The sequence below is a fragment of the Carassius gibelio genome, chromosome B13 (genome assembly GCF_023724105.1).
Source record: "Carassius gibelio isolate Cgi1373 ecotype wild population from Czech Republic chromosome B13, carGib1.2-hapl.c, whole genome shotgun sequence".
In the NCBI taxonomy this organism is placed as follows: domain Eukaryota; kingdom Metazoa; phylum Chordata; class Actinopteri; order Cypriniformes; family Cyprinidae; genus Carassius; species Carassius gibelio.
In genome coordinates, this window is record NC_068408.1 from 10135894 (window position 1) to 10161366 (window position 25473).

Here is a 25473-nt window from a genome sequence, read left to right on the forward strand (position 1 = left end):
GAAACTAAAACATACATTCACTTACGTGAGTTACACGTCTTTCCTTTCCAGTTCTCAGTGCAGCGACAGAAGAAATCATTCAGGAGATCAATGCACATACCTCCATTTAGACAAGGATCGCCGCTACACTCATTCACCTCTAAAGAGAAGATTATAATCACTATTATAAAAAACATAATGCATCATCAGCAGCGGTTTGCTCCTGTAAATTACTTTAATTCTATTATTCTAATTCTAATCTAAAATATGATAGATCCTGTACTAAAACAGACTCAGATTAGCATTGTCTGATCTTGCTAGAACAGCAAGCAACCTGGTTTGTGGAAAGAAGCTTAAGGTTGGTAAAAAAATATTACTTTTAACAAGATTGCATTTTTTTGTTTAAAACAGTAATACTTTGAAATATTATTCAAATGTAAAATACAAAAAAAAGAAAAGAAAATTAATATATTATAAAATATAATTTATTCCTGTGATGGAATAAAACAAAAAAGCTAAAGCTAAATATTCAGCAGCCATTACTTCAGTCTTCAGTGTCACATGATCCATCAAAATCATTCTAATATGCTGTTTTGGTGCTAAAGAGACAATATTATTATTATCAATGAGAAAAATAGTTGTACAGCTTACATATTTGTCTAAATAAATCTCTATGTACTAAATGTGTTTAGAGCTCCACTACTAAAAGAGACAACAGTTAAGTTAAGCATGTAGAGCTGATATTTTTACCCAGCTCACAGAGTTGCCCATTAAAGCCATCAGGACAGACACAGCGAAAGGAGTCGATGTCATCAATGCATGTTCCTCCGCTGTGACAAGGAGATGATGCACAGTCATTTACATCTGAGAGAGAAAGCAGAAAAGTTACCCCCATTAATTGGTGTGTGTACTGTAAATACTGCTATAAAGCTGTAATAAGGGTGTGTGTTTAGATGTGTGTAATACTTACTCTCATGACAATATGTCCCAGTGAATCCTGGTTGGCATGCACAAGTGAAGTTTCCTCCTGACTGACTGATGCAGCGCCCGTGAGGACCACACACATTTGATAAGATGTGCCGAACCACTGTTGCTGTGCCATTGGTTTTCAAGGCAACAGTACAGCTGTCAATCACTAATGAGGAAAAAGAACATCATCCAAAACAAAATTAGCCAAACATTGGCATTAATGTTAGGAGGGGACATACAAAAGGGGAAAAAATTTGGCTATTTACACCAAGTTCAAAAAAGCCCACCTCGTTGGCAGAGGCTACTTGCACTAACTCAACCCACCAACGTGTGGTTGGACTGGACAACATTACAAAAGATGGCCATCTATTAATGGCTTCAGTGGTGTAGGTGATGAAGCACTTAATGCAGTCTTTATGATGCAAGTGACCTGAGTTCGAAACCTCCTTTTGCCGAACTCGTTCTTATCACATCAAAAAATATATATATTTCAATAAAAATGAAAAGTATTGGGTAGGGTTAGGGTTGGTGTAGAAGGGGCTTTATTGTCCCTATATGGCAGCATCTATTTAATAATTCTAATAAAAATGGTAATTTACACTCAATAAATTATTATTGCATACTGTTTTATAATGTACTACCACTATTAGCAATAAGCAGTATAAATAGCAGAAAATACTGCTATTTTTACATAGTGTAAACAGAAAAATAGTGTTAATAGAATTTACATAGTGTAAATAGAATAAAAGTGTAAATAGCATATTGCTAAGAAAATACATCTATTTTCACTTAGTGTATATAGAATCCATTGCTATTTGCACTTATTATAAATAGCATCTATCGCTATTGAAAATATGCTATTTTCACTTAATCTATTGCTTTTTACACTTAGTGCAAACAGCCACTGTCTTAATAAATGTATGGAAAAAATAAATAAATTAGAAATAGTAGTTAGCTTATATATATTAATACGCAACTTTGATCTAATGCATTCGCTGGGAATTAAATAGCGCTGTGCACTGCTAATTGAGCTACAGGAACATCATAAATTTTATGAGGCCTACAGTGAGGTCATTTGTCTACCTTGGCAGGTGCTGGTTTTGCAGTGGTCTCGTAGCTGACTACATGTTTTCCCTTCATATTCATCTGCGCAGGCACAGTAAAAATCTCCTTGTATAGGATGACACTGGCCTTTATTCTGACATGGGTTTGGACTGCACAGATCCACCTGCGCCTACAGAGTGAGTGAGAGAACAAGAAAGGAAATGAGTGACTGAGAAAGAAAAAGTTCTTTGTGTGCATACTTTATGCAGTTATTGGCCTCACCTCACAATTGGTTCCAGTGTATCCATACAGACATTCACACAAATAACCCGTGGCTAGCGAGCGGCAGCGTCCACTATTCTGGCAAGGGGAGCTAGCACAACTGCTTTGCTGCACCTCACAGTGCCTTCCCATGAAGCCCGGCTGGCACTGGCACACATAACCATGACGATCATCCTAACAAAAACACACAGAGGTGGAGATGTTTTGCAGGTGTGCGGGACAGAAGCCCAAGTAAGCTTGTAAAAGTTAGGGAGCAAATAAAAAAGAAATGATAACCTACGCCAATATAAATTCCATTACATGATATTTTTTAAAGGGATAGTTTACCCAAAACTGAACAAAGAATCTAGTTACTTTTGTCTGAGCAATACAAAAAAAAGGATACTGATAATCAAACCATTTTGACCTCCATTGTATGGATAAAAAACACTTGAAAGAAACATTTCTCAACGTCACACACAGGTAACTATCCCTTTAAGAATATTGCCTAAATATATTGATTATCTAAGCAGCCAACACCTATTTAGTTAATTTTTATCTTTACCATTTGCATGCTCACACCTGTGCCAACATCATTAATTCCTTGCACATTTTGCCATAAGAAGCTGCAAAATATATGATTTGAGTTTAGGCTGTTCATGGTTTATTTCACTTAATTCTGCTATTCTGAAAAAACAAATTCTTACAGTAGCACCATCAAAGGCAATAACAATCAAAGAAATGTTAGAAAAACCATAAAGGGAATAATTCACTAATGTCTTCGATACATTTAGTAATGAATCTGACGTTGAATTGCTTTATGTATTTGCATGCACTGTTTTTCACCTAATTGTATTATGAAAATCAGAACAGTAAATGTGCACTGTTCTGAGTGTTGGTGGATGCAGTACAACTGATTCAACCCAGAATGTCTAAACAGACATGACAAATAAAACAGGCATATGCCCACCTGACAGGTTCCTCCATTCTGACACTGACCGTAACAGCTGTTGACATCTGTAAAATAATCATCAGCACAATCAGCACATCATTCTGGTCCATAATTAGTCAAATTTGAAAACGAGATTTTAGACATGCTAGAGCAGGCAGATTAACAGAACACATGCACAATAAGGAGAAAACTCGTTGCAAGAGACAAAGCAATACAGATTCATTAAAGACACTGCTTTCTCAAAAATGACCAAATTTCTGTTATATACATTAATTGCAAAGACTGTGGTGGTCACTCTTTTTTATGTAATTAAAAATAAGCTTGTAAGCTTCAAAAAGGATTTAAAAAAAAGTACAATAAATACATCATAAAAGTGGGCTTCTGAAGCTATATGATAACTATATGATAACATATGATAAAATGTAACAGACCAGAATGCTTATTTGTGAACGAATCATTTATTTGAGTCAGATATTTTCTAAGAATAAATTGATTTATTTTGAATAAATAATGACTTACATTTCAGCCTTTGATGGAAAATAAAATGTTCTGCTTTTGGATCAAAATTAGGAATTTTGGGGTGCACTATTGCTTTAAAGCTGTTTCTTCTTCGAGACAAATAACAAAGCAGCTTTAATCAGCATTAAAGAAGAGAAGGAAGAGCAAAAGTTGCTGCTTTGCTGAAAAAGAGTGAAAAAGTATAAGATAAAGATTTTTGTTGACTTTATAGAGTTTGTATACTGACTGATATTACAGTTCGGTCCCGCCCAGCCCGGGTAGCAGTTGCAATGATATCCACCAATTAGATTTTTACAAGCATAAGCATTTAGACAAGGTCTCCTCGTACACTCATTCACATCTGTTTGAGAGAGAAGAGGAGGATGAGAGGAGCTAAAGAGAGCATGGAAGTTTAAGCCCCACCACCAAGCACAAGATCTCGGATATGTCAAACCACATAAAAAACTCAGATTCCCATAATGCACCGTGGCATATTCACATCCTCTGTAAACAGCTTTACATTTTCCCCTGTATGTGTTGTTTCTATACAGTATCAGTGATATCACACCTCCAGATGCTCATAAAAAGGAGGTAAAACTCTACTAAAATATTCATGTTCTCTAAAAGCACTGAGACACCATAACGCAGTAGGAAGCAACAAGGGAGACTTCCAAAGGAGCCTCAAAATGATTTATAATGATTTCATATAAGGCATAATAAGCATAAATATTTAGTTGTCTTATTTTTATTTATTTATTTATTTCATTTTTTATTTACAAACCAGGGTTCTTGGAAAAAGTTGATTTATGAAGAAGCCTTATTTTAAAAGTGGTATTTTAGATGGAAAAGTCATAAAGTTAGATTTTTTTTTTTTAAATATTTTATGTCTATTTTTATAATAAATGTATATTAGTCATAACGTTATAAAAACATGTATTACATATTTTATGTCTATCTTAATAATAAATGTATATTTTCGTATTTATGCCAAGCTCTTATATACTTTACTGAGTAGATATTGTGAGTAAAATATATAAAATATTATTTTTTAAAATATATACAAATCGTTCATCTTTACGGGGGGGGGGGGGGGGGGTTTAATAATAATAATAATTGTATAGATTCATATGACAATATATATTTTATAATATAATATCAATGGATATTACTAGTAGTTTAGTATGTTTTAACTTAATCATAGAAATAAAGACAGCAGTATATTACTGCTGAAAATTGAAGTTTGCATTATAACTCTGAAATATGCAGAACATCTATACCCCATTTATTAACAGTATTTATATTTTACATTCAATATTATTAATGATTAGCTTTTTCAACAACTCATGAACCATGTGCAGGTCCCTTGCAAACCTCCATTTGGTAAACCCAGCCAGTATGTTTAATGTATAATAACATATTTAATGTGTATAGATGACTATAAAAAGTGAATAAAAGTTGTGTGTGGCTTTGTAGCTATTTGGAACTGATGTTGTACCACGGATGAAATCGAACTCTCTTCTTAATCCTGCATAGGTAACCCTGTCCGCTCCACACCTGAGAACAGAGTGCAACCTGGGAAACCCAACCCGCCCCCATAACCAGACACCACGGCTACAATTCCACACTGTGCTTGTTTACAGGTTATAAAGCATTTCCTGTCGCACTCGCAGCAGTGGAGTAAAATACTTACACCACACCTCTTTTGAGTTCTTTCTCCACCCCATGTTCACTCTAATATAGTCGTGCAAAAAGATAAATTTAGCCCGCGTCTTGGCAGTTGCCAGGCCTGATGATATATATAGCTTTTCTTAAATCACCTAGGTCCGGTTACAGATAATATTCAGCTATCTGCCATGACCACACAGCCTTGGACGAAATTCCATATCACACACATACAGTACATACCCACAAACTCAGGTTAAATAAACATACAAGCACGCAATGCCAAAATATATACATAGTTGCAGGCATATCGCATATTCATGCACTTGCAAAAAACAGTCAAAATGCACACTTGCACTGTAACACAATCAACTGAGAGTAATTTGTGGTGGATTCAGTACATTCAGTTACACAATTCATTACATTAAACAAGCACGGTGCATTGCACACTTAGAGAACTGCTGATATTTAAGAGGTGCCATCTGACCCCCCATTTACGATCCAGTTATGTGTGTGGTATTGCTTTGTGGCCCCCAATAGATTTGAGCATTAAATCAATCATATCAATTCATGCACACACTAGATCTCACCTATCTGACAGGTGTTGCCGGTCCACTGTGGGAGGCATAAACATTCGAAGCCGTTCTCCTGATCGATGCAGGTCCCATCATGAGCGCACGGGTTTGACGAGCACTCATCTTTGTCTGAAATGTGCACACACAAATGAAAAACATAAAGAAAATTCAAATAAGTATGCCTAATATGTCAATTTCTAGTGTGGTTTGTGTCATCTAGAGTCAATAAAAAGTGAATGACTTCTGACCTTTAGCACAAGTTGGGCCGTCCCACCCTGGGGGACATTGGCACTCAAACCCTGAAGCCAGCTCATGACATGTCCCACCATTTGCACATGGGTTTGACATGCATGCATGCTCGGCTGTAAGGTACAAACACACACACACACATTTGGTATACCTTGTTAAACTCATTTCTTACCTATATATTATTTTTGCCATTCCTACACTTGTATATTAAAACTATTCGTTTTGAGAATTATATGCCACTTTCTCAAAGTTTTATTAAGCTTTCTTACCGATATGACAGTTTTTGCCGGAGTAACCCTCAGGGCAGGAGCAGAAATATTCATCTGGCTCTGTATTCAGACACGTGCCTCCATTTACACAGGGCTTGTGTGTGCCGCAGTAATTTAAATCTGTAAAGAAACACATACATAAACAATACACAATCAATCTTTTCCAGCATGAAAGAATACTGCAGAAAAAGCAGCAACACTCCACTAAGAGCAGAAAAATGTGTGTGGATGTCAATGAATGCTTAAAGTGAGAGGGAACAGACCTGCAAGACAGAACTGAATTCATTTACTATCTTAACAAAACATTTTTGAGCTAAGTAAAACTTTTCAGTTCATAACACAAGGAATCTCCTACAAAAGGGTCCTTTTTTGTTTGGATAAACTGCTGTTCAAAATTTGGGTTGAGTAAGATTTATGCAAATCAATGTTGCCTTTATTTGATCAAATATAAAGTAAAAAACAGAATATTGTGAAATATCATTACAATCGAAAATAATTTATTTTAATTTTAATACATTTCAAATGTATTTTATTCCTGTCACGGTAAAGCTATTTTTATAGATTATATTTTTTTACTACATTGTGAACAGCATATGTGCATTACTACAGATTATCTTTTTTATGTTCTTATAACTCTTACATTTTTTATAAATTTAATTACACAATATTCTACGTAAAATGCATCTATACTTGTTGTTATTGTGAACATTGGATGCCCATTTTCCACAAGTTTCTACAATTTTTAGTGCATTCATGAAATGTCTAAAACACATTTTAGTAACAATTCCTCAGTGGTTGTTTAAAACACGTTGGATCCCATATATGTCCCCATACTGTATATGGCTTGGAGATGGTCTTATTTAAATTGCTATCTATGTAGAAACATCCTATAACAAACTAACTGCGTGTTTCTTTTCACCATTTTTGAGCTGGCATACACATCAGTAACCTAACTAAATGCAAAAAAAGCAAAAAAACAAAAAAAACAATGTTAATGAAAATGTTATTATTTAAAAGAAGGCAATTCAACCAACCTTTGTCACACAGAAGTCCTCCCCAGTTCTTCTCACAGGTGCAGGTCCAGGGTTTCATGCAGGTGCCATGCACACAGCCCGGGTATGGCAAACACTCATCGCAGAGGAGGCCCTGCCAGCCGTACTTACACCTACAAAACCCAAACAGAGCATGAGCTGGAGTGTGTGTGTGTGTGTGTGTGTGTGTTCTGCACAAGCCTCCCTGAGCTGAATCTATACCACTGAACACATTTATCAAACAGCAGTTACACCTATTACATCATGTCAGCTTAGCATGTTTTTCTATTTTCCTTTTATTTACACATTTGAAAAGTTTTCCATTCACACAGACGTATTAGCAATTCTGATAGTGTCACACATTGCACATGTACATTACACCAGTAACTTTAAGAATAAGAGAGGGAAGTCTGAGTATCACAGAGACAGGAGTGTAAACTTCTTTTCAGTAGCAGACACGGGTCATGACCCCTGTCTCTTTTCTAATCCTAGACAGCGATGAATTCCAGACAGACTGGTGGTCAAAGGTCACTTCCACCTCACATACTTTAAAAGATGGTTGAATTAGCACAGAGGAAAAGAAACATGACTCAGGCACACAAAACAGGAAGTGACAATGCAAACTTTCAGTATCCATGTACCGTATTACCCAGATGGCCACTTTACAATGTTAACTATATCAAAAAGTACACTTTTACTTTTACCATTTCAAACATCTATTTCTTTACTGATTAAACACCCAAGTGATCATTTAAAAATGTGTCTAATAAATTTTTTTTAAATTTTGATTTGAAGTTGATAACTGGCCAAATTAAACAAGCAAATGTGAAGATATCATGTGAGGTCATATGTCTTTAATTAGAAACAGTATCATAGACTTGTGAAATGTTTAATGCTTTCATTTTTCTATATTTAAAAAGAATATCCAGTATATATATACTGCAGAGTATTCAGTAATAAACAAGTATTCCATTCTGAAAATAGACATTCATGAGGGAGGCGGAGCTAATGTTATCAAATAATCCGTCAGTTGTCTGCTCAGCTCATTCAAGACTATTTAAAGCTGCTGTGCATGCCAGAAAATGTGTGTGCGAAACAATTTTACTCTAACGAACAGACTCATTCATCTCATTGGGATGTATGACCTGAGAATAGAGGGAGAGAGAGATATCAACTAACACTTACACACATTCTCCTGGAGTGTCACAGCTTCCGTGAAGCTCACTGCAGCCTTGCTTACAGATAGCTGAAAGACAAAGAAATTATGAATGAGCTTTATTATATTCCTTTGCTGTCCTTTGATTTAAACATGTACATTATATTTTCCTCCTAAATTTCTGTTGCTGCTCTGTTGCGACAACATGTTATTATTATTACATTAACTAGAAATAGATTTTTGAAATTTGTGAATCGATACAAATCGCTAGAAGACTGAATCACGATTCATATGTGAATCGATTTCCTCCCCACAGATAGAGATTTTGCTATAAATGTTTGTGTCATGGATACTGTGTTTAAACATACATAAAAAGATTATGTTGCTTCGGAAATTTGTACTTATATTATTAGGCTAGTATTAGTTTTTTGCTGCAGTCATCAATAATTAATCAAATATAGATCAATAATTGCAATATTTCACTACAACTTTATTGTAACAGCATTAATCAAGAATTAAATGTATTGCCCACACCATTAGATGTCATTTTAACAGATAAAGAATCTGTAGTTTTTGCAGACAAAAGTTTATGTAAAGCATAACATAAAACAACTTATAACTTATAACTCGCATGAAACGGAAGATGTCATTATCTTTTCTTCCCTTTGTGATTATCTTTTCTTCCCTGTATAGCCAAGTAAAATGGGTTTTTAACCTAGAAAAAAATGTAGGGTGGGACTTGATTGGATCGTTGGATCATTGTAATTTGCTTATTGCTGCAATCTCATGTGAGGGTTAGCAAACTTGCATACCTTTTTTGCAGTCTTGCCCAGTCCAGCCCTCCATGCACTGCTGATTGCCGAACTGGTCGCATGTGTAATGGCCAAAGTAATCATCTCGGGGGCGACACTGTTTGTTGCACTTGTTGCCGTAGTAATGGCGGTCACAGCGCACACGCACACTGTACTGGATGCTGGCTGTTCGGCCCTTCTGCTGAATGAGCTGTCGCTCCTCTCCGGGGTTCATTTCTCCACGATTAACACTCCTCTCAATCAACAGATCATCACCTATGAGAGAGACAAAAAACATTCATTCATATATATATATATATATATAGTTTGTGTGTGTGTGTGTGTGTGTGTGTGTGTGTGTGTGTGTGTGTGTGTGTTATGAAGCTTGGCATGTCTTCCTGCTTCAGTGGAACACACACTTGTCTCAGACTACTTGGGAGCCAGTGAGGAAATAATACAATCAGGAACAGACCAGGAAGAACAACCCCCCCCCCACCCCCAAGTGCGAGAGAACACAACATCAACAATGATTCATATCTAATCTGTGCCGTTCATGAAGGTGGGTGTTGGCTTGAGATTCTCACATTGCAGCACTTTCCATTCCCAAAAAGAAATTCACACCTTTTTAAATTAGCAAAATCATCCTCTAGGGATATGATAGGGATATGGCTGAATGAGGGGGTGACATGATCATCTGAGGCCCAATCACTGAGGCCATTTGCATATTAACCAAAATGAGCAGTATCATTTACACTCATTTGTCTACAACAATAAAAATAAATCACTTAAATGCTAAAGTTAATTTAGGCATTAAACTGTACATTTTAACTGTTCAATAAATTATGTGAATGGATACATAAATATGGACACACACACACACACACACACATACATACAGTACAGTGTGTGTGTGTGTGTGTGTGTGTGTGTGTGTGTGTGTGTGTGTGTGTGTGTATATATATATATATATATATATATATATATATATATATATATCACTGTTCTATCACTGTTTGTAGTGATCCAAATATTTAGTGACTACTTTTTATATTGCTGCAAAAATTGATAAAAGTTTTAAGCAGTAATACATTAAAATAAAAATAGTCATTATATTAGTTATATTAAATTATCACATTTAATTAAGCAATACATACATACATAAACATAAACATAAACTCCCATAAACTTCCATTTGAATGCAGAAAATATATTAAAAAACTATAATTAAAAAAAAAGGTCAGATAGCCAATTTGAGGATGTTTTAAAGATATGGCAGTGGTATTTCTGACAGGTTGTTATGTTTGACCGCTAGCCAAGGTGCTCCATAAATCGCCCTTGTGCATCTCTCACAAATCCTTCCCCCAGCCGAAATCACCCCGCTCACCCCATCTCAGTCCACTTGCTCTCTTCCTTAAATGGACACACGATTCCAGAAGTGGAACAAAAGCTTTGACATACTTTCCTACTTTCCGACTAAAAAAAGGAATTCGACACGCTCTTTCATATCAAATGTGCCCTCCCCCCTTTTCACTGTCCTCTCTTCCCCCCTCACTCTCCCCCCACTTATAAATATAAAAAATCTAGTACTCATCTCCTAATTCATCTACAGCAATTAGTTACAAAAATACACACCAATCACTCCCTCTCTATGAGCCGAAGGAGACACTTGGAGACTGTTACTGGGTAGAGTCACAGTAGCGTTTGTGTGTGTGTGTGTGTGTGTGTGTGTGTGTGGAAGAGAGAGAGAGAGAGACCCTGATGATAAGCCAGCTAAAGAACACAGTCACACACGGATAAGAGCACAAACTATGAACAGGTAAGCAAATGAATAGCTCTAACCGAGTCGGAAACGTACAGTAATCAGCCATTACTAGAACACTAGAACTTCAGCCTTGATCTAAGAGGCTCTCTTTAACTCATAACAACAGCTTTAGAAAAATAACTGTGGTTACCGGTTAGCCTTAAAAACAAAACATCTTTTCTTAGTTTCTTTTCTTTCCTCTTATTTTATTTCTGTCTCATTCACATCTCTCCATCAGTCTGTCTCCAGTTTGCTCTGTTTCACTGCCCCCATCACAATGGGTGCGATTCGGCCCCCATCGCCACTGCGATAACAGATCACAAACAATAGACCAAAGAGTCAGACAAGGCCAAATAATTCACTCACCCATTTTTTTAACGTTTTCCTTCGTGTTAATGTACCGCACCTTTCTTGACTTCCCTTTTTGCATTTTTTCCACTTATCCACTTTATTACCATCTAGCGATCTAGCAGCTAGCACAAGTGAAACACAATAACACCCCTGTCTTCCCCTTGACGATATGTGAACAATGCAGTTGACCTGTTGGCCAGAAAGAGTTGTTTAGAGTCCAAACGTAGAGCTGGAGAGACGGACTTCCTCAAAGGTAAACAGCCCCACGGGACCCTCTCCTCCAAGAGACCGTGCTACCTGATGCCCAGCTACTTGCATCTAAATTCAGATTTCTTTTTTATTTCTTCAAGGCTACTGAACAACATCTGTTAGCTAATTCTAGAAAGTAGACTTGGAAAAAACACCTGTAAAAAAAATGAAACCGTGAGGCAGGTATGACACCCTGATGATGAACTCATCTCCGCTGACAGCGGATACTGGATGTCTGTGGTGTCAAGGCAACAAAAAAATGCACAAATACAAACACAAAAACCAGCCGCTGTAATGATGATTTCTATAAAAGTACTTAGTTATTATTTATAACTATCCAAAATGATAACAACATTAGCGTGCAAGAACTGAAGTTGTGTACTTAATAATAAGAATTATGATATAAAAATTTTTTACATGTATATTAAAAATTATTTAGAAAATCAAGAAAAATATATATTAATCGCATCCAAAATAAAAGTTTTTGTTTACACAGTATATGTATGTATGCTGTGTATATTTATTATGTATATATAAATTCACACACATGCATGTATATATTACAGTAAAATATGTTATATTTATATATTAAATATGTTCATTTAGGATATAAATCATAACTATAAATATAAACGTGTAAATACATGTACATTTTTCAATCTATATACTGTATGTGTGTTTTATTTGATTTTGTATGCGATTAATCACGATTAATCGTTTCACAGCACTATGCATTATATATATGTTTATATATATATATATATATATATATATATATATATATATATATATATATATAAATGGAATACTAAAAATTAGGTTTTAAATTATTATTATGTATTAATAAAATAATATACCTATTAATTATTGGCACCATTCCACCCATAATGCAACAGGAACATTCACAGCCTCTCACTGTCTCTTCACCTGTTGATGTCTCAACATCAACATCATGTCATCTGGGGGATCATCTCAAAAAAAGTCAGCCTAGATCTTACTCATGTTCTGTCTGTCTGAGATCTAGTCTCCATTTGAAACAAATGAATGTTCTGTACTGAACTTCAAAAAGTCACATGACAACCGTCCGACTCTTGTGTCTGTGAAAATATCAGTGCGTTGTTAATGTTGTGTGTATCTGTGAGAGAGTATATTCATGCCAGGTCTGTCAGTAGCCCTTTGCTTTACGATTAATTGGCAGGAGTATATTTGTTTGTATGTGTTTGTATAGTGAAGAATAGTAGCTTTACAGTTGCTCAGACAATAATTAGCTCACAGACTTGTGTGGAAAATAACGAGCAGCTACAGTTTCCATTTGCATGCTTAAACAACATTCATGCCCCATTAACCCTTGTATTATGTTCTGGGTCATTTTGACCCCAATTAGATTTTTTAGCTGTCGGAAATACCAGTTAACTTGTGAGTTTAATCTTGCTATTTTGTGACTTTTGCTGATTTAGGGCCATGAACATGCATGCAAAGTGAGGATACACTGAAATTTGTTACGATTTTGATATTCACAGGTCAATTTGACAAAAATTGTTTGTTATTTCAAGGCAACTGTAGAGACCCAAAATAAATATATTTCTTGGGTATATGTTGTTATGTTGGTGATTTACTACCTTGTAACAAAATGAGTTTGAGCTATCATTCAGGTATCAATATCATATCAAAGGTGAGCTATCATTTCTATTTTCATTGTATGTGAAATACTGTTTAACTTTCTGTTTTTTTTTTTTCTACTTTTTCTCATTTAGGTCCATGAACATGTCTAAACAAGTTGTGTTCCAAATTTGAAGTTGATATTAAAAAATTGTAGGTTCCAATACAGTTTTGTTTAGGCATGATAACAGTGAAACAAACCATTTTAATTGTAAGTACACTTGCAGCTACTTCACTAGTGTAACATTTACTTTTCTTCTCATTGTGAAGACCACATTAGGTGAATTTGGCTTATTTATTATGTTTAAACTACCCATACAAAGTTTGGTGTAAGAAAAAGAAGTTACCAAGGCTGCATTTATTTGATCAAAAATACAATAATATTGTGAAATATTATTAACATTTTAAATAACTTTTCTAATTAAATCTATTTAAAAATTTAATTCATTCCCCGTGATGGCAAACTGAATCTTAATTTCTTCAAGGTAATTAATTACTTGGAATTCTCTGAATTAATTCAGCTTCTTAGGGTGTCCATTATTAATGATCAGCTAACTCCCAGAACTTGAATTCCTTCATTAATGGTACTTCCTGTCAAAGTCATCATCTATTATGGAGCAATGGAGAACCACAGGAGGAGAAGAGGAAAACAGGACACATCTGGATAAGGCAACACATTCACACACATATCAACATTCACACAGTGAGTTAACATGTCATGCACACTGGGTTTCCATAACATTAGAGTGGAGCAACAGTGGTTTCTGATCAAGAAAGTTTTCTGCAGTGTTGAAAACCAAGAAGATGCACTCAGAAATATTTAAAGATTTACACTGGTTGACATGCATTGAAACATTTCCAGATACTGTTGGCATTAAAGAAATGCAGTTTTTATCTGGACAGTGTTTATAGTAAGCATTTTTTTCAAAACTACAGTTCATTTATGTATGACATTTTAAGATTACATTGTATTAGCTTTAACCCTATATGCTTTACTAAGTATTTTTTGGAAAGGTAAACAATTTAGCCAAAATATTTAAACACAAGCATGTAAGGGAGGATGTATAAAATTCTGCAGAAATCGGTGTAATTTTCTGCTAAGTTCTGTGCAGGCAAATTCTTCATGGTCCTGTCGGTAACCCTTTGTGGCTCATAGACACGTCAGACCACAGGCATCCAGCTCTGTCTTTATGCTCTGATCGGCCACTTGCTTTGTTTATTGTACTAAAAGTAACAGCAACTGTCTGAGTGGAAACTTGAAGGAAGTAGCCTCACTTTGATACAAAACGAGGAGGAATCTGTCTAAGAAAGACAGAGAATTTAAAGGAGTAGTTCACTCAAAAGATGAAAATGATTCACTCACACCTAAGCCATCCTATGTTTACAGTATATGACTGTCTTCTTTCAGACAAATTCTCGTATGTTTCTCATAAATTAAAAGGTCGAATGTCAAAACTGACTTTCTTTGTCACTTGTAGATGTGAACTTGCTCAAGAGAGAGATTGTCGGTACCGATGAGAAAGCATTCACAGTAGTGCATGGTGGTGTGTGTCAAGGTGTTGAGAAATCATTACTCACTGCTGTCTGGGATCGTTTGGTTGTCCCAATCCCAAGCCTCCACGATCAGAGTGTACGCTCGCTAGGAGATAGAGAGAAAGAGCTGATTAGCTAATGTACACAGACATATAGGTTTCCACAGTCAAAGTCTATGCTGAAGACAAACACAAAATATCAATAAAACACCACACAAAAAAACAATGGCACAAGACATAATCAAAACAAAAGAAAGACTCTTATTACATAATGTTTAAAAGTTTGGGGTCAATCAGATTTCTCTCATATTTATGAAGGAAGTCTCTTATGCTCACTAAAGCTTAAAATATTGTAAAAACAGAAATATTGTTACAATTTAAAATAAAGGCCTTTTTATTTGAATAATGGCTTTCTAATGTACTAATTACAGCAGTCATTTCTCCAGTCCTCAGAGTCGAATGATCCTTTAGAAATCATTCTAATATGCTGATTTGCTGCTCAAGAAGCATTTCTAAAAATTATCGATGTTGAAAACAACACTGCTTAATAAGTGGAAACTGTGAATAGAAAGGTCAAAATAATATTTATTTGAAGTTGATTTTATTTTATTTTTTTTACATTATACTGTCAATTTGATCAATTTAATGCAATCTTGCTGACAACAAGTAATAAAAATATATTGAAGAAAATCTTACTGACCCAAACCTTTTGAACAGTAGTGTTATATTGAGACAATATATTTAGGAGAATACAAGTATAACACTGGTATTCTGGCTATATGGAACTTGTGCGTTTCAAATTAAACAACCAAACTTCCTTTCTGAAAGAGTTTTTCACATTAATGTCACAAAACCATCCGGGGACATCCTTGAAGAAAAGAAAAAAAAAAAACGTATTCATGAAGTATAATATCTAAGAATGTTTTTTTTTTCAGTTACTTGGGTTGGGTTATTGTGTTGCTATTATTAACCAACGGAAATCTATTTAATGTCCTCATATTGATACCGTGTGTATATGTGTGCGTGCCTTTTTAACAGGATGCAAGTCATAACAGCAATGTGAATAACCTGGTTCCCACGGACTGGTGACTGATTAGCTGGGTTATAAGCCAGATGAATAATGAGATGGTGCAAGGATTTTTGTAGGAGCGTGTATCAGGTCACTTCTGCAGTCAACAATTCATAAATGATTGCGTGATGCTTATGCATGCACTTTTTTTCACACCGACATGTGCTTCAACAGTGTTCTTTAGTTCATTTATTTCATGGGAAAATGGTTTGCTAAGTCAAGTCAAATAACAGCATGGGCAGAATGACTTCAAAAGGTTCAAAAGGTTTCTGAACCAGCAATACTTCACAGTGAGTGAGGTGAACTGACTGTCAGATGGGAGAGGTCATGTTTTTTCACTCAAATGAGGGGTAGTAACGTTTCTTCTCTTTAATCTGACAGAACCTGAGTGCTTTTGGATTACAAACATTATGCTGGATGAACATTCAGGAAATGTCTGAAACATCAGGAAGAAATCTCTAGGACAGGATAGCACACAACAGAGTGTACTAAGATTCTGTGCAGTTAAGAGTTTTTTCCTTCAGCTTAAGTCTGTATATAAATGAAAATGGTTAAAAATCACACCACCATTCATTTCCAATACTTTGGCACAGGAAATACAACGGAACAGCTTTATTTGATGTATGATATAAAGCTTCACACACAAAACAAAAACACTGTGGAAAACAGAGGACATTGCTGTAGAGGTGATTTTAGCAGGTCAGTGTTTGGCTGAAAGGTTGTATTTTTTGGTTTGGGCAGAGATCAGGTTAACTGTGGAAGCATGGGATGAGAAACATGCCCATGGATTTCGTGTGCTGACACTCACACATCTTTTCTCTGGAAGCATGAATCAGCACGCTAACATCAGTGAAGCCAAACCACTCTAACTTGTAGGTGCATGCAGTAAATGGTAGAAAGGAAAGACTCCTGATACAGGCATGGCTTTAAACCTTTCACTAAACCTCAGACAAAAATAATGGTCCTAACCATTTTTTTTTTATTTCACTGACATTTATAGATGTACATTTTTGTATGTACACAGACAGGCTACAACAGATGTGTAAAGTATGCAAAACCCTTCAGAAAATATTTTACATGAATGTCAGGTGGTAGAAGGATGTACATGAACAAACAAAAATTAAAACTGATAGACGACTGCTGGACAACTACAAAATACTAGCACCATCCAAATATAAAATTATAATTGAACTTAAAAATGCGGCAGTAATATTGCATCAGAAATGTAGTCACATTTGTTTTCTTTTTGGGTTCTGCCATTCTATCCACAAGTCCTTTGCACTAGGTGTTTATCCAGCTTCTTGTTGCCACAAGTGTCAAATCTGCCTTGAAAAACCATCTTTCTATTAAATTCTGCTGCTCTTCATCAGTGTAAGTGAATGCTGTGTGAATAACAGTAGCCAGCAAGATAATTACTGACTCTCAGAGAAATGTGAAAATGAATCACAACAATGTGAAAGGTGTACAGGCTATGCTTTTAAAACGGGCAAGGCATTATAGACATGGTGTACCTTGAATTGTCCACCATTTAAGTTAATGATGCAAGAGAATGCACCATTAGATTTCAGGCCCTAACTTTTGGGAAGCTTAGAGTTTTATTGACTAGACTTGGGAAAAAGCTGACTTGGCCTTTTGGCTTGGTTCGTCTTGTCCTTGTTTTCTTTTTATCATTCTCATTTATTCATTCAGCGGTTTTACTTTAAATGCCAAGGGTTTATTTGTCACTTATAATATTGATTCTTCATGTGAAGCGTATGGACATACATGACCTAGCATTAGATGTTTATATATCAGTATTTGGTTAAATATGTGTATTAATATTTGCTTAATTTTGTATATTTTTCTGCATATGTATCATTTGGTTGTTTTTGAATTTTCTGTCATCCAATTTTGTGTGTAACTGACAAGCGTACTTTATTTTTTATTTTATTTTTATATATAATTTGTATTATTATTTATTTAGGGTTTTATTTACATGTCTGTGTAATTATTTTGTATTTATTACTGCTGTTGTGTCTATTACTTGCTGTTGTATGGCTGATTTGTTTGTCTATGTGTTTCTGTATGTTTAAAAGAGAAGAAAATATCAATAAAAAATTGATTTAAAAAAAAAAAATTGGCAAGGCATAAGCAAACTATTGAGCCAAATCGTATGCGTCATGAAACTGAAAAAAAAAACAAACAAGTGATATTAGTTTCACTAAAATATTTCAAAGTTCATGCAATTAAGCCTGGAGCTCTTTGTATCCATGACATCCTTTTGAAAACTTCAAACAAACTCTAATTATCAAAGACAGACTTCTTGATTTATTGATTATTACTTTTTATGATTTCCTCTCATTTGGGCATGAGTAATGAAAAATGAGGGGATTTTGGTAAGACTTTTTTTTTTAAATCAATTTATTCTCACTAAGATAATTTATTTGAAGAAAAATACAGTATAACGGTAATACTGTAAAATGCAACAATTTTCTATATTTTTTATTGTTTTATATTTTTTACTGTTCCCATAAAAACCTAATTAGCTTACAAAATAAAATGATCAGCACATATGCAGTACTATACAATAATAAAGGGAAACTCAACCCACCTGCAGCTCCCCCATAGACCACCTAGAGGTTGCCTACTTCTTTATAACATCAAGAATAACATCTAAACCCATTCAACGTGTCAGGATGTTGAGGAATCAGTGTCAGCAAACTAATGAAAGGCTTTATGTAGCATACGTTTGCAGCATGAGCATAACTGATGTAAACACCTGGGCAGTGCAGTGGCATAAGACAAAGTTACTAATCTCCAAAGACAGTCATCAGACACCAACCAACAGTCCAGGGAGGAGCAGGAGCAGGGAAGATTTTATCTTTCCTTAGTTAGAAGGAAATAAGACACCCACATGCATATATACACATGCCAGCGGACACACAAGAACATGCACACACTGGCAAATGAGTAAATTTCACCTCCTAAGTGACACTGAGCAGGCAGTGCCACAGTTTTTACACCCCAGAGGGCCCTGAGGAGGACGTATACTGCAAGAAGGAAGCCGGAATGTGCCTTTTATTATCATATACACTCGGTCCAGATTTTAATATACTGGCTCCTAAGGATTCAGGTCAAATGCACAGTAACACACTTACACAGGAACTGTTCTAACTAAAAGCTGAATGTGATATGTGCAGGCTGGTAACACACCTGTGTATGCCTCTTCATACCCCATGTGCTTGGGTTTCTGTGGCACAGAATTAACAATGTAATTCTATTGTGTGCCGTTTTTTAGTGAAAGAGGCGGTGGAATAAGGTGTGTTATAAATTTAAAGCTTTAAAAAAAAAAAAAATTCACAAAAACATCTGCACTGTCAAATGCCAAAATGACATTCACCGACATTTCATTGACATTTAGATATCTGTGTATGCTGACAGACTACAACAGATATGTAAATTTGAAAAACCTCTTATGAAAACATTAAATATGAATGCCAGAATGAACAGTGGTGGAGACTGAAGGCTGTTCATGAAAAACAAACATTAACACTGTAATTTTTATAAAATGATTTATGAGTCTTGTTATAGAAAGATATGATTATAGAAGAATATTGCACCAAAAGTGTCACTGCATTTTTGTTCTATCATTTTTTTTTTTTATTATTGTTTTCCCTGTGCAGACATGCAATAGGTGTCTCCCTGAGTGTCCAACATCTTGTTAAAAGTGTCAAATCTGCCTTGAGACACCAGATTTCTGCTGTCATCATCTGCTGGTCTGCATCTGTGTGAGTGTTAAAATGTTTGTACCAGGAAGAAAATAATTGTGATATTTAAATATCTAGAAAAATGAAAGTGTGAAAGGTATACAGGGCTTTTAAAATGGACAAAAAAGTATATTATAAATTACCTGAAGGCATAATATGATTTTATGTGGGGACAAAACTAAGTAATTATTCTTATAACTTGTAATTTTCTCCTCTAGTGATATTATCAATTTTATGACAAAATTTTAAAACAAAATAAAATGAGAATGGGAATTAGAATGAATGAATTGATTAATTGACTAACAGATTATTTAATTCATTAATTAAAACAGTCTGTTCCATAAAGCTATCAAGAAAACCATCCTCAAATCATATGGACTAATTTTAAGTTACTTTAATTGTGTTTTTCGCTCATATTGGAGCTTGAAAGTGTAAAAAAAAAAAAAAAAAACGTAATTTGGGTTTTGGAATGGCATTATGGTTAGTAAATACTAGCAGACCCTTAATTTCAATGTAATAAATGGTATTGAGTGGCTAACAAAACTGTATTTTGTAACAACAGCATTATGACAGAAAACCCTATGTTAAGTCAAAATATTTCATATTTATTTAATAATCATAACAAGCAATATTTCTGCTAAATAACAGAACAAGAATAAGTAAAGTACAGAAGTACAGAAAAGAGTTGAGAGAAACAGTTGTGAAACAAGAGACCCAATACTCATCCAAGATTTAAAGAAAGCAGGATGGGGTGAAAGGAGGAAAGGAAAGAACTGAAAATAAGGAAATAAATGGAAAGAGTAGAGCAGATCAAACAAAGTTTGAATAACTGTTTCCGTTGTAAAGAATGAAGGAGTCAGGTTTGTCTGTCACTAGCATCCCTCTCTCTTTTAGTAAAACTTTTAATGCAAATCAATCTCCCTTGCATCTTGGCAAGTCTACGTATATGTGATTTAAAACAGAGACAGAAATGACAGAGCAAAGACACAGTCATTTAAGTGTCATATCTCAAAACAGCCGGATACACAGACTGCTTTAGAAAGAGCTAGCGTTATCTTTGGTAAAGATACATTGCTATTGTATATTTCTGTCTGGTTTGTAGAAGGATATATTTTCTTAACTGTGTATTCAGAGTTTAGATTAAGTCTGAGAACTTATCGTGAAACAGAACAACATGGACTTGTTGAGCTCTTACTTGGAAAAGCCTAAATAAAAAAAAATAAAAAATTATTGTGGTGTGTGTGTAAGTTCAGGGAGATGGGATTTTTATCCAAAAACAAAGGATGGTATGCTGGAAGAGTATCAAAGATCTCACAGCTGTAGGACGTCAGGCACAGCAGGACTTATAAGGCTCATAAACATCACCTTCCGTAAACTGCGTTCCTCCCCTGGCACACCCGATTCGCTAAGAAACTATGGATAACAGCAGATGTAAGTGTCTTGGCAGAATTCAGATAAGCTGATGTTCAGCTAAATAACACTAATGATGCACCGAGTCCAATGATGCAAGCAATTGTTTATCCAACAGTATATTGTGTAACATAATTTCCATTCATTAAACATACACATTCTGCAGAGAACATTATGGGAGGATTATTCCCATTAGCAAGTGTTTGTTTTTGTGGTTTGCCTGTTCCAAAAATAACTATTAAACATCACAGCAGGAGGATTTCCTTCCGATTGTGGGCTGTCTTCACCAGTATTAACACAAGACTGCAAATATCTCTCACTTCAGACTTCAACAAAGTTACAGCAGGGGAGAATCTTCAGAAGTTCACCAGCTGAATGTGAAACCAGGATTTCAAATGACTCATCTGCAAAGCTGTTTCAACACCATTTATGAATCTATTCGCAGGCAGGTGAACAGATAACGGTTCTGAGACACAGTCTAGACCTAACTAAACTTTAAAAGTAGAATTTCCACATGTGAACAATTCCTATTTTGAACAGGGAAACCATGTTTTACGGTGCATGTAAAAACACAGATATTCTTATGCATAACAGAAATGCAAGCAAATCAACAACCATGGGTGTGATAGATAGATAGATAGATAGATAGATAGATAGATAGATAGATAGATAGATAGATAGATAGAGCCCAGAAAAATAATATTTAACATTAATTTTGGAAATTATCTTGATTTGATCCCTTGAAAACAACTCTTAATTAAACAATCCGTCTCAAGTTCAGTCTTGGTTAGATTCTTCCAAGATCAACATTCCAAACAAAAACACCATAGAACCATCTCTGAGATATAGAAATAATCATGCACAGTCCCAAAGCGTCTCATTACTGTGTACATGATTTTTATCTTAAATGGAGCAATTACTGTGGCTTTAATAAACAAAGCCACTTTAAAAGAAGTGTACATAACAAAAGAACACAGGCAGCTCTCACCACAACGCTACTGTTATCACCACGGCCAAAATCTGGAAGCAAACAAGACTCAAATGCAGTGATTCAGCGTTTTTCACTACTTACAAAACATATTTACCAAGTTTAGGAAAACAACAACAATCTCACACTGAGGTAAGCGCAGTGTGGTTTGAGTAAATGTTTTACCCACAGAAAATGTACCTTAAGTTATCTTACAAACTATCTGAACTGGTCTATTTAGCGACAATGCTGCTATCTGAAACATGATCGTGTAGACAACTCCCACTGCCTCTCTCTTTCTCTTCTCTATCTCTATGCTTGTGATATCTCTCCATGAGTATGCCATCTCTAGTCAAAAACTCTGTCTTGTGTAAATTCTGCCTTTCTTTAAAAAAACAAAACAAAAAAAACAGCATCTCATTTTTGCCCAAAACAGCATTCCTGTTAGCTCTTGCGACTGCTGCCCTTAACTAATGACCATATATTAAGATTCTGTCACCAAGAAAAATTTGCTAACATGCTCAGAGTTGATTTGCTGAGAAAGTGACATATTCATTAATGACTCCTTAATACAGTAACATCAACTGTAGCAGCTATTTTGTTGTAAATGTAGACTCGCTGCTGAAAACAAGAAACTACATTGATAGAATGGATGGATACATATGTTGGTTGGTTGTTTTAACACCATGTCAGCTTCTAATGCCAATACTATAAAAGAGCTATTAAAAAACTTTATAAGGCTTTTCAATTTTGAGATAGATGAATATCTATTGTCTTCCTTCTAAACTCCGCAAAACATGGAGTTCTTGCAGCTCAGTCCGCATGCCATGAAGTAAAACACACTACGTCCTATAAATACGACACCATCAGTTAATCGTGTAACTGTACACTTCGCTGCGCGCGAGAGACACGCACCAGCCGCAGCTCGCGCAGTCAAACGCGCGCCGTAACCGGACCTGCTCTACTCATCGTCTCTACGATTAACGCCAGTGACCACCGTAACACCGAGCTCCATTCCAGCGAGTCAAACATTTGCTTTGCAATGAGTGTTTAAAACGTAGGCTACCAGTTGCTGTTGTTAAGCTGTGAGTCTTGACCATCTGCTGCAAACAAGGTTTGGATCAAGGTGGTTTCTGGCTGGTCTAAACTGGCCAGTAAGTAGCTGGTACAAGCTAGCAGACCATCTTGGAACGACAACACGCCAATCTTAAGGTGGCCAGGCAGGCTTAAAGTAGAAATATCAACCAGTTTGGACTTTAGCTTTATACTTAATAATAATCTTAGACCAGAAACGTACATATCTAATACGTTTTCAATTGTAAAGCTAGTATAGGAAAAGCTATATGGTTACGATAAACACACTTATACTGTACAAAATATACAACCTTAAGTTTAGCTTACTTGCTTTCTTCTTATTATTATTATTTGTTTAAGTAAAATCAAAGTTACAACTAGCAGTGTTACATCCTTAATAAAATTCGAGTTCAAACTCATAAAATCAAACAGATATTTTTTTTTCACAATGTAGCCCAGATAAAGATAACTAAATAGAAAATGCTCACAAAAAGAGTGTGTTTGTAGTTGAAGAGTAGATGAAAGAGGTATCGGTGAACACCTACCGGCCAGGCGAACTGAAAGGGGATGATAACGGTCCCGAGGTCATTGGCCTTGTTTGGGTTTCCATTGAATCCTTTCAACTGAAACGTATTCCCTCCGATCACGCTCGAGCTTCCAGTGCCGTAAGTACAAAAGCCAGATGTGGTGACCTCCACTTGGTACTCCTTTAGACACACTCTCAAGTACGTGTCACATTCGTCCTGGTCGCACAAGCCGTTTTGCGCGCTCCGTGCGCCGTCACAGCAGTTTCCACTCGCGAGCTCACCCCTGTCATTCTCCACGCTGATCAACTGAAGCTCCAAATAACCCGACGACTGGCTCACCTAAAATAACAAACAGCAGTTAAAATATGTAATGCAAACAGTTTGACTTTGTAAGTATGCACGGAATAATTTGTCTTGCTCCCATTAAAATACAAGACAGAACATGCAACAGAAAACAATATAGCGGATACAGCTGCACTGACTTACATTTGTGTTAAAGGCGTGATCTCATGATTATACAGGTATCGCAAACATAGGCCTACCAGTCAAATGCACTCGCAGCAAATATGAATAAAAATGTTTTTGCAATAATGAAATGTGCAATTCTTCAAGTTTCGATGTAAATGCATTACAGTGCACGCGGACTGGGTTTAAAACGCCTTTAAAGTTTAAGGATCACATGATTCCACTGACAGCAGGATAATTCTATTAGGACAAGAATCCCCAAATCTAATTTGACAAAAAATTATGAGTTTGAGTTTTAATGTAAATTGGGTTTTTTTTTCATCTATGACTGTACAACTAGTGAAGAAAACGATGGACTTAAAAAGGCATAAGGAACTTTAACTCACCTCAGTCCAAAACGTCAAAATTAAGAACACTACTGAGAAACAAGTTCCAAAATAGTTATGCATGACTCCTATGAAGTTAATACGACATGATTAAAAAAAGAAAACACGTATATGCATCATTATCCACAAAAATCCAGCCATTCAAAGTGATTCCTTTCTCCGCAAGACGTCCAGAAGATGAGATGAAAGTCACACACATACATCCACTCGCTCCTCCAGCGCGCTGCTCTCACTATATCAGTCAACTACTAGCTACTGCGTCTGAACGGGCTTGATTGACAGTTCAATAAACCATTGGCCAGCCATCAGTTGTAACAGAACTTCTGCGTCAGCCAATCGCATAGTCAGTGGGCGGGTCTTCCTATAAATTATAGATCTTACAGGCTTATTGACTTAGTAGTGTGTAGGAAAAATATTAAAACGAAAACAATAACTGTTATTATTTAATAATAGGAATATTTCACAAAAGAAAAAAGGTTCGATTCTAAAAAATTTGACAATTTAATGGTTTTATTATTACTGGTAGAAGTAGTTAAGTAGAACGATTATTACACAAGTTTTTTATTTATTAATTAAGCATTTTGCCCTGTTTGCAACTCTTTCACAATCAAAATCTACACTCATGTCAAAGCAAGGGGTGAATGATTGTGGGTAACAGATACAGAGCGCCCTCTAGTGATCGATACCTGGCGTATTTGATGAAAGGTAGACTACTACATTAGGTTTCCTCCTGAAGACTTAAATAAAAAGACTAGTCGTCTAGTCCTGGCTGTTTTATGCTTTTATTTATTTTTTTATTTT

General features: G+C 35.5%; 1 protein-coding gene across 1 annotated transcript in view; it reads right to left on the minus strand.

The window, feature by feature from the left end:
• The window catches only part of jag2a (jagged canonical Notch ligand 2a), a 56333-nt gene extending 31404 nt beyond the window's left edge, over window positions 1-24929 (minus strand). Inside the window, exons 1-16 of the mRNA XM_052573147.1 lie at window positions 24673-24929; window positions 23840-24160; window positions 15075-15135; window positions 9458-9712; window positions 8675-8735; window positions 7493-7623; window positions 6459-6578; window positions 6189-6302; window positions 5956-6069; window positions 3951-4064; window positions 3224-3270; window positions 2275-2448; window positions 2032-2182; window positions 950-1114; window positions 730-843; window positions 26-139 (exon numbers count right to left, since the gene is read on the minus strand). Of these exons, the coding sequence (XP_052429107.1) occupies window positions 26-139; window positions 730-843; window positions 950-1114; window positions 2032-2182; window positions 2275-2448; window positions 3224-3270; window positions 3951-4064; window positions 5956-6069; window positions 6189-6302; window positions 6459-6578; window positions 7493-7623; window positions 8675-8735; window positions 9458-9712; window positions 15075-15135; window positions 23840-24160; window positions 24673-24735 (2119 nt within the window). The 5' untranslated portion in view covers window positions 24736-24929. The remainder of the gene's footprint in view (window positions 1-25; window positions 140-729; window positions 844-949; window positions 1115-2031; window positions 2183-2274; window positions 2449-3223; window positions 3271-3950; window positions 4065-5955; window positions 6070-6188; window positions 6303-6458; window positions 6579-7492; window positions 7624-8674; window positions 8736-9457; window positions 9713-15074; window positions 15136-23839; window positions 24161-24672) is intronic.
• Between the last annotated feature and the right edge of the window lie 544 nt (window positions 24930-25473).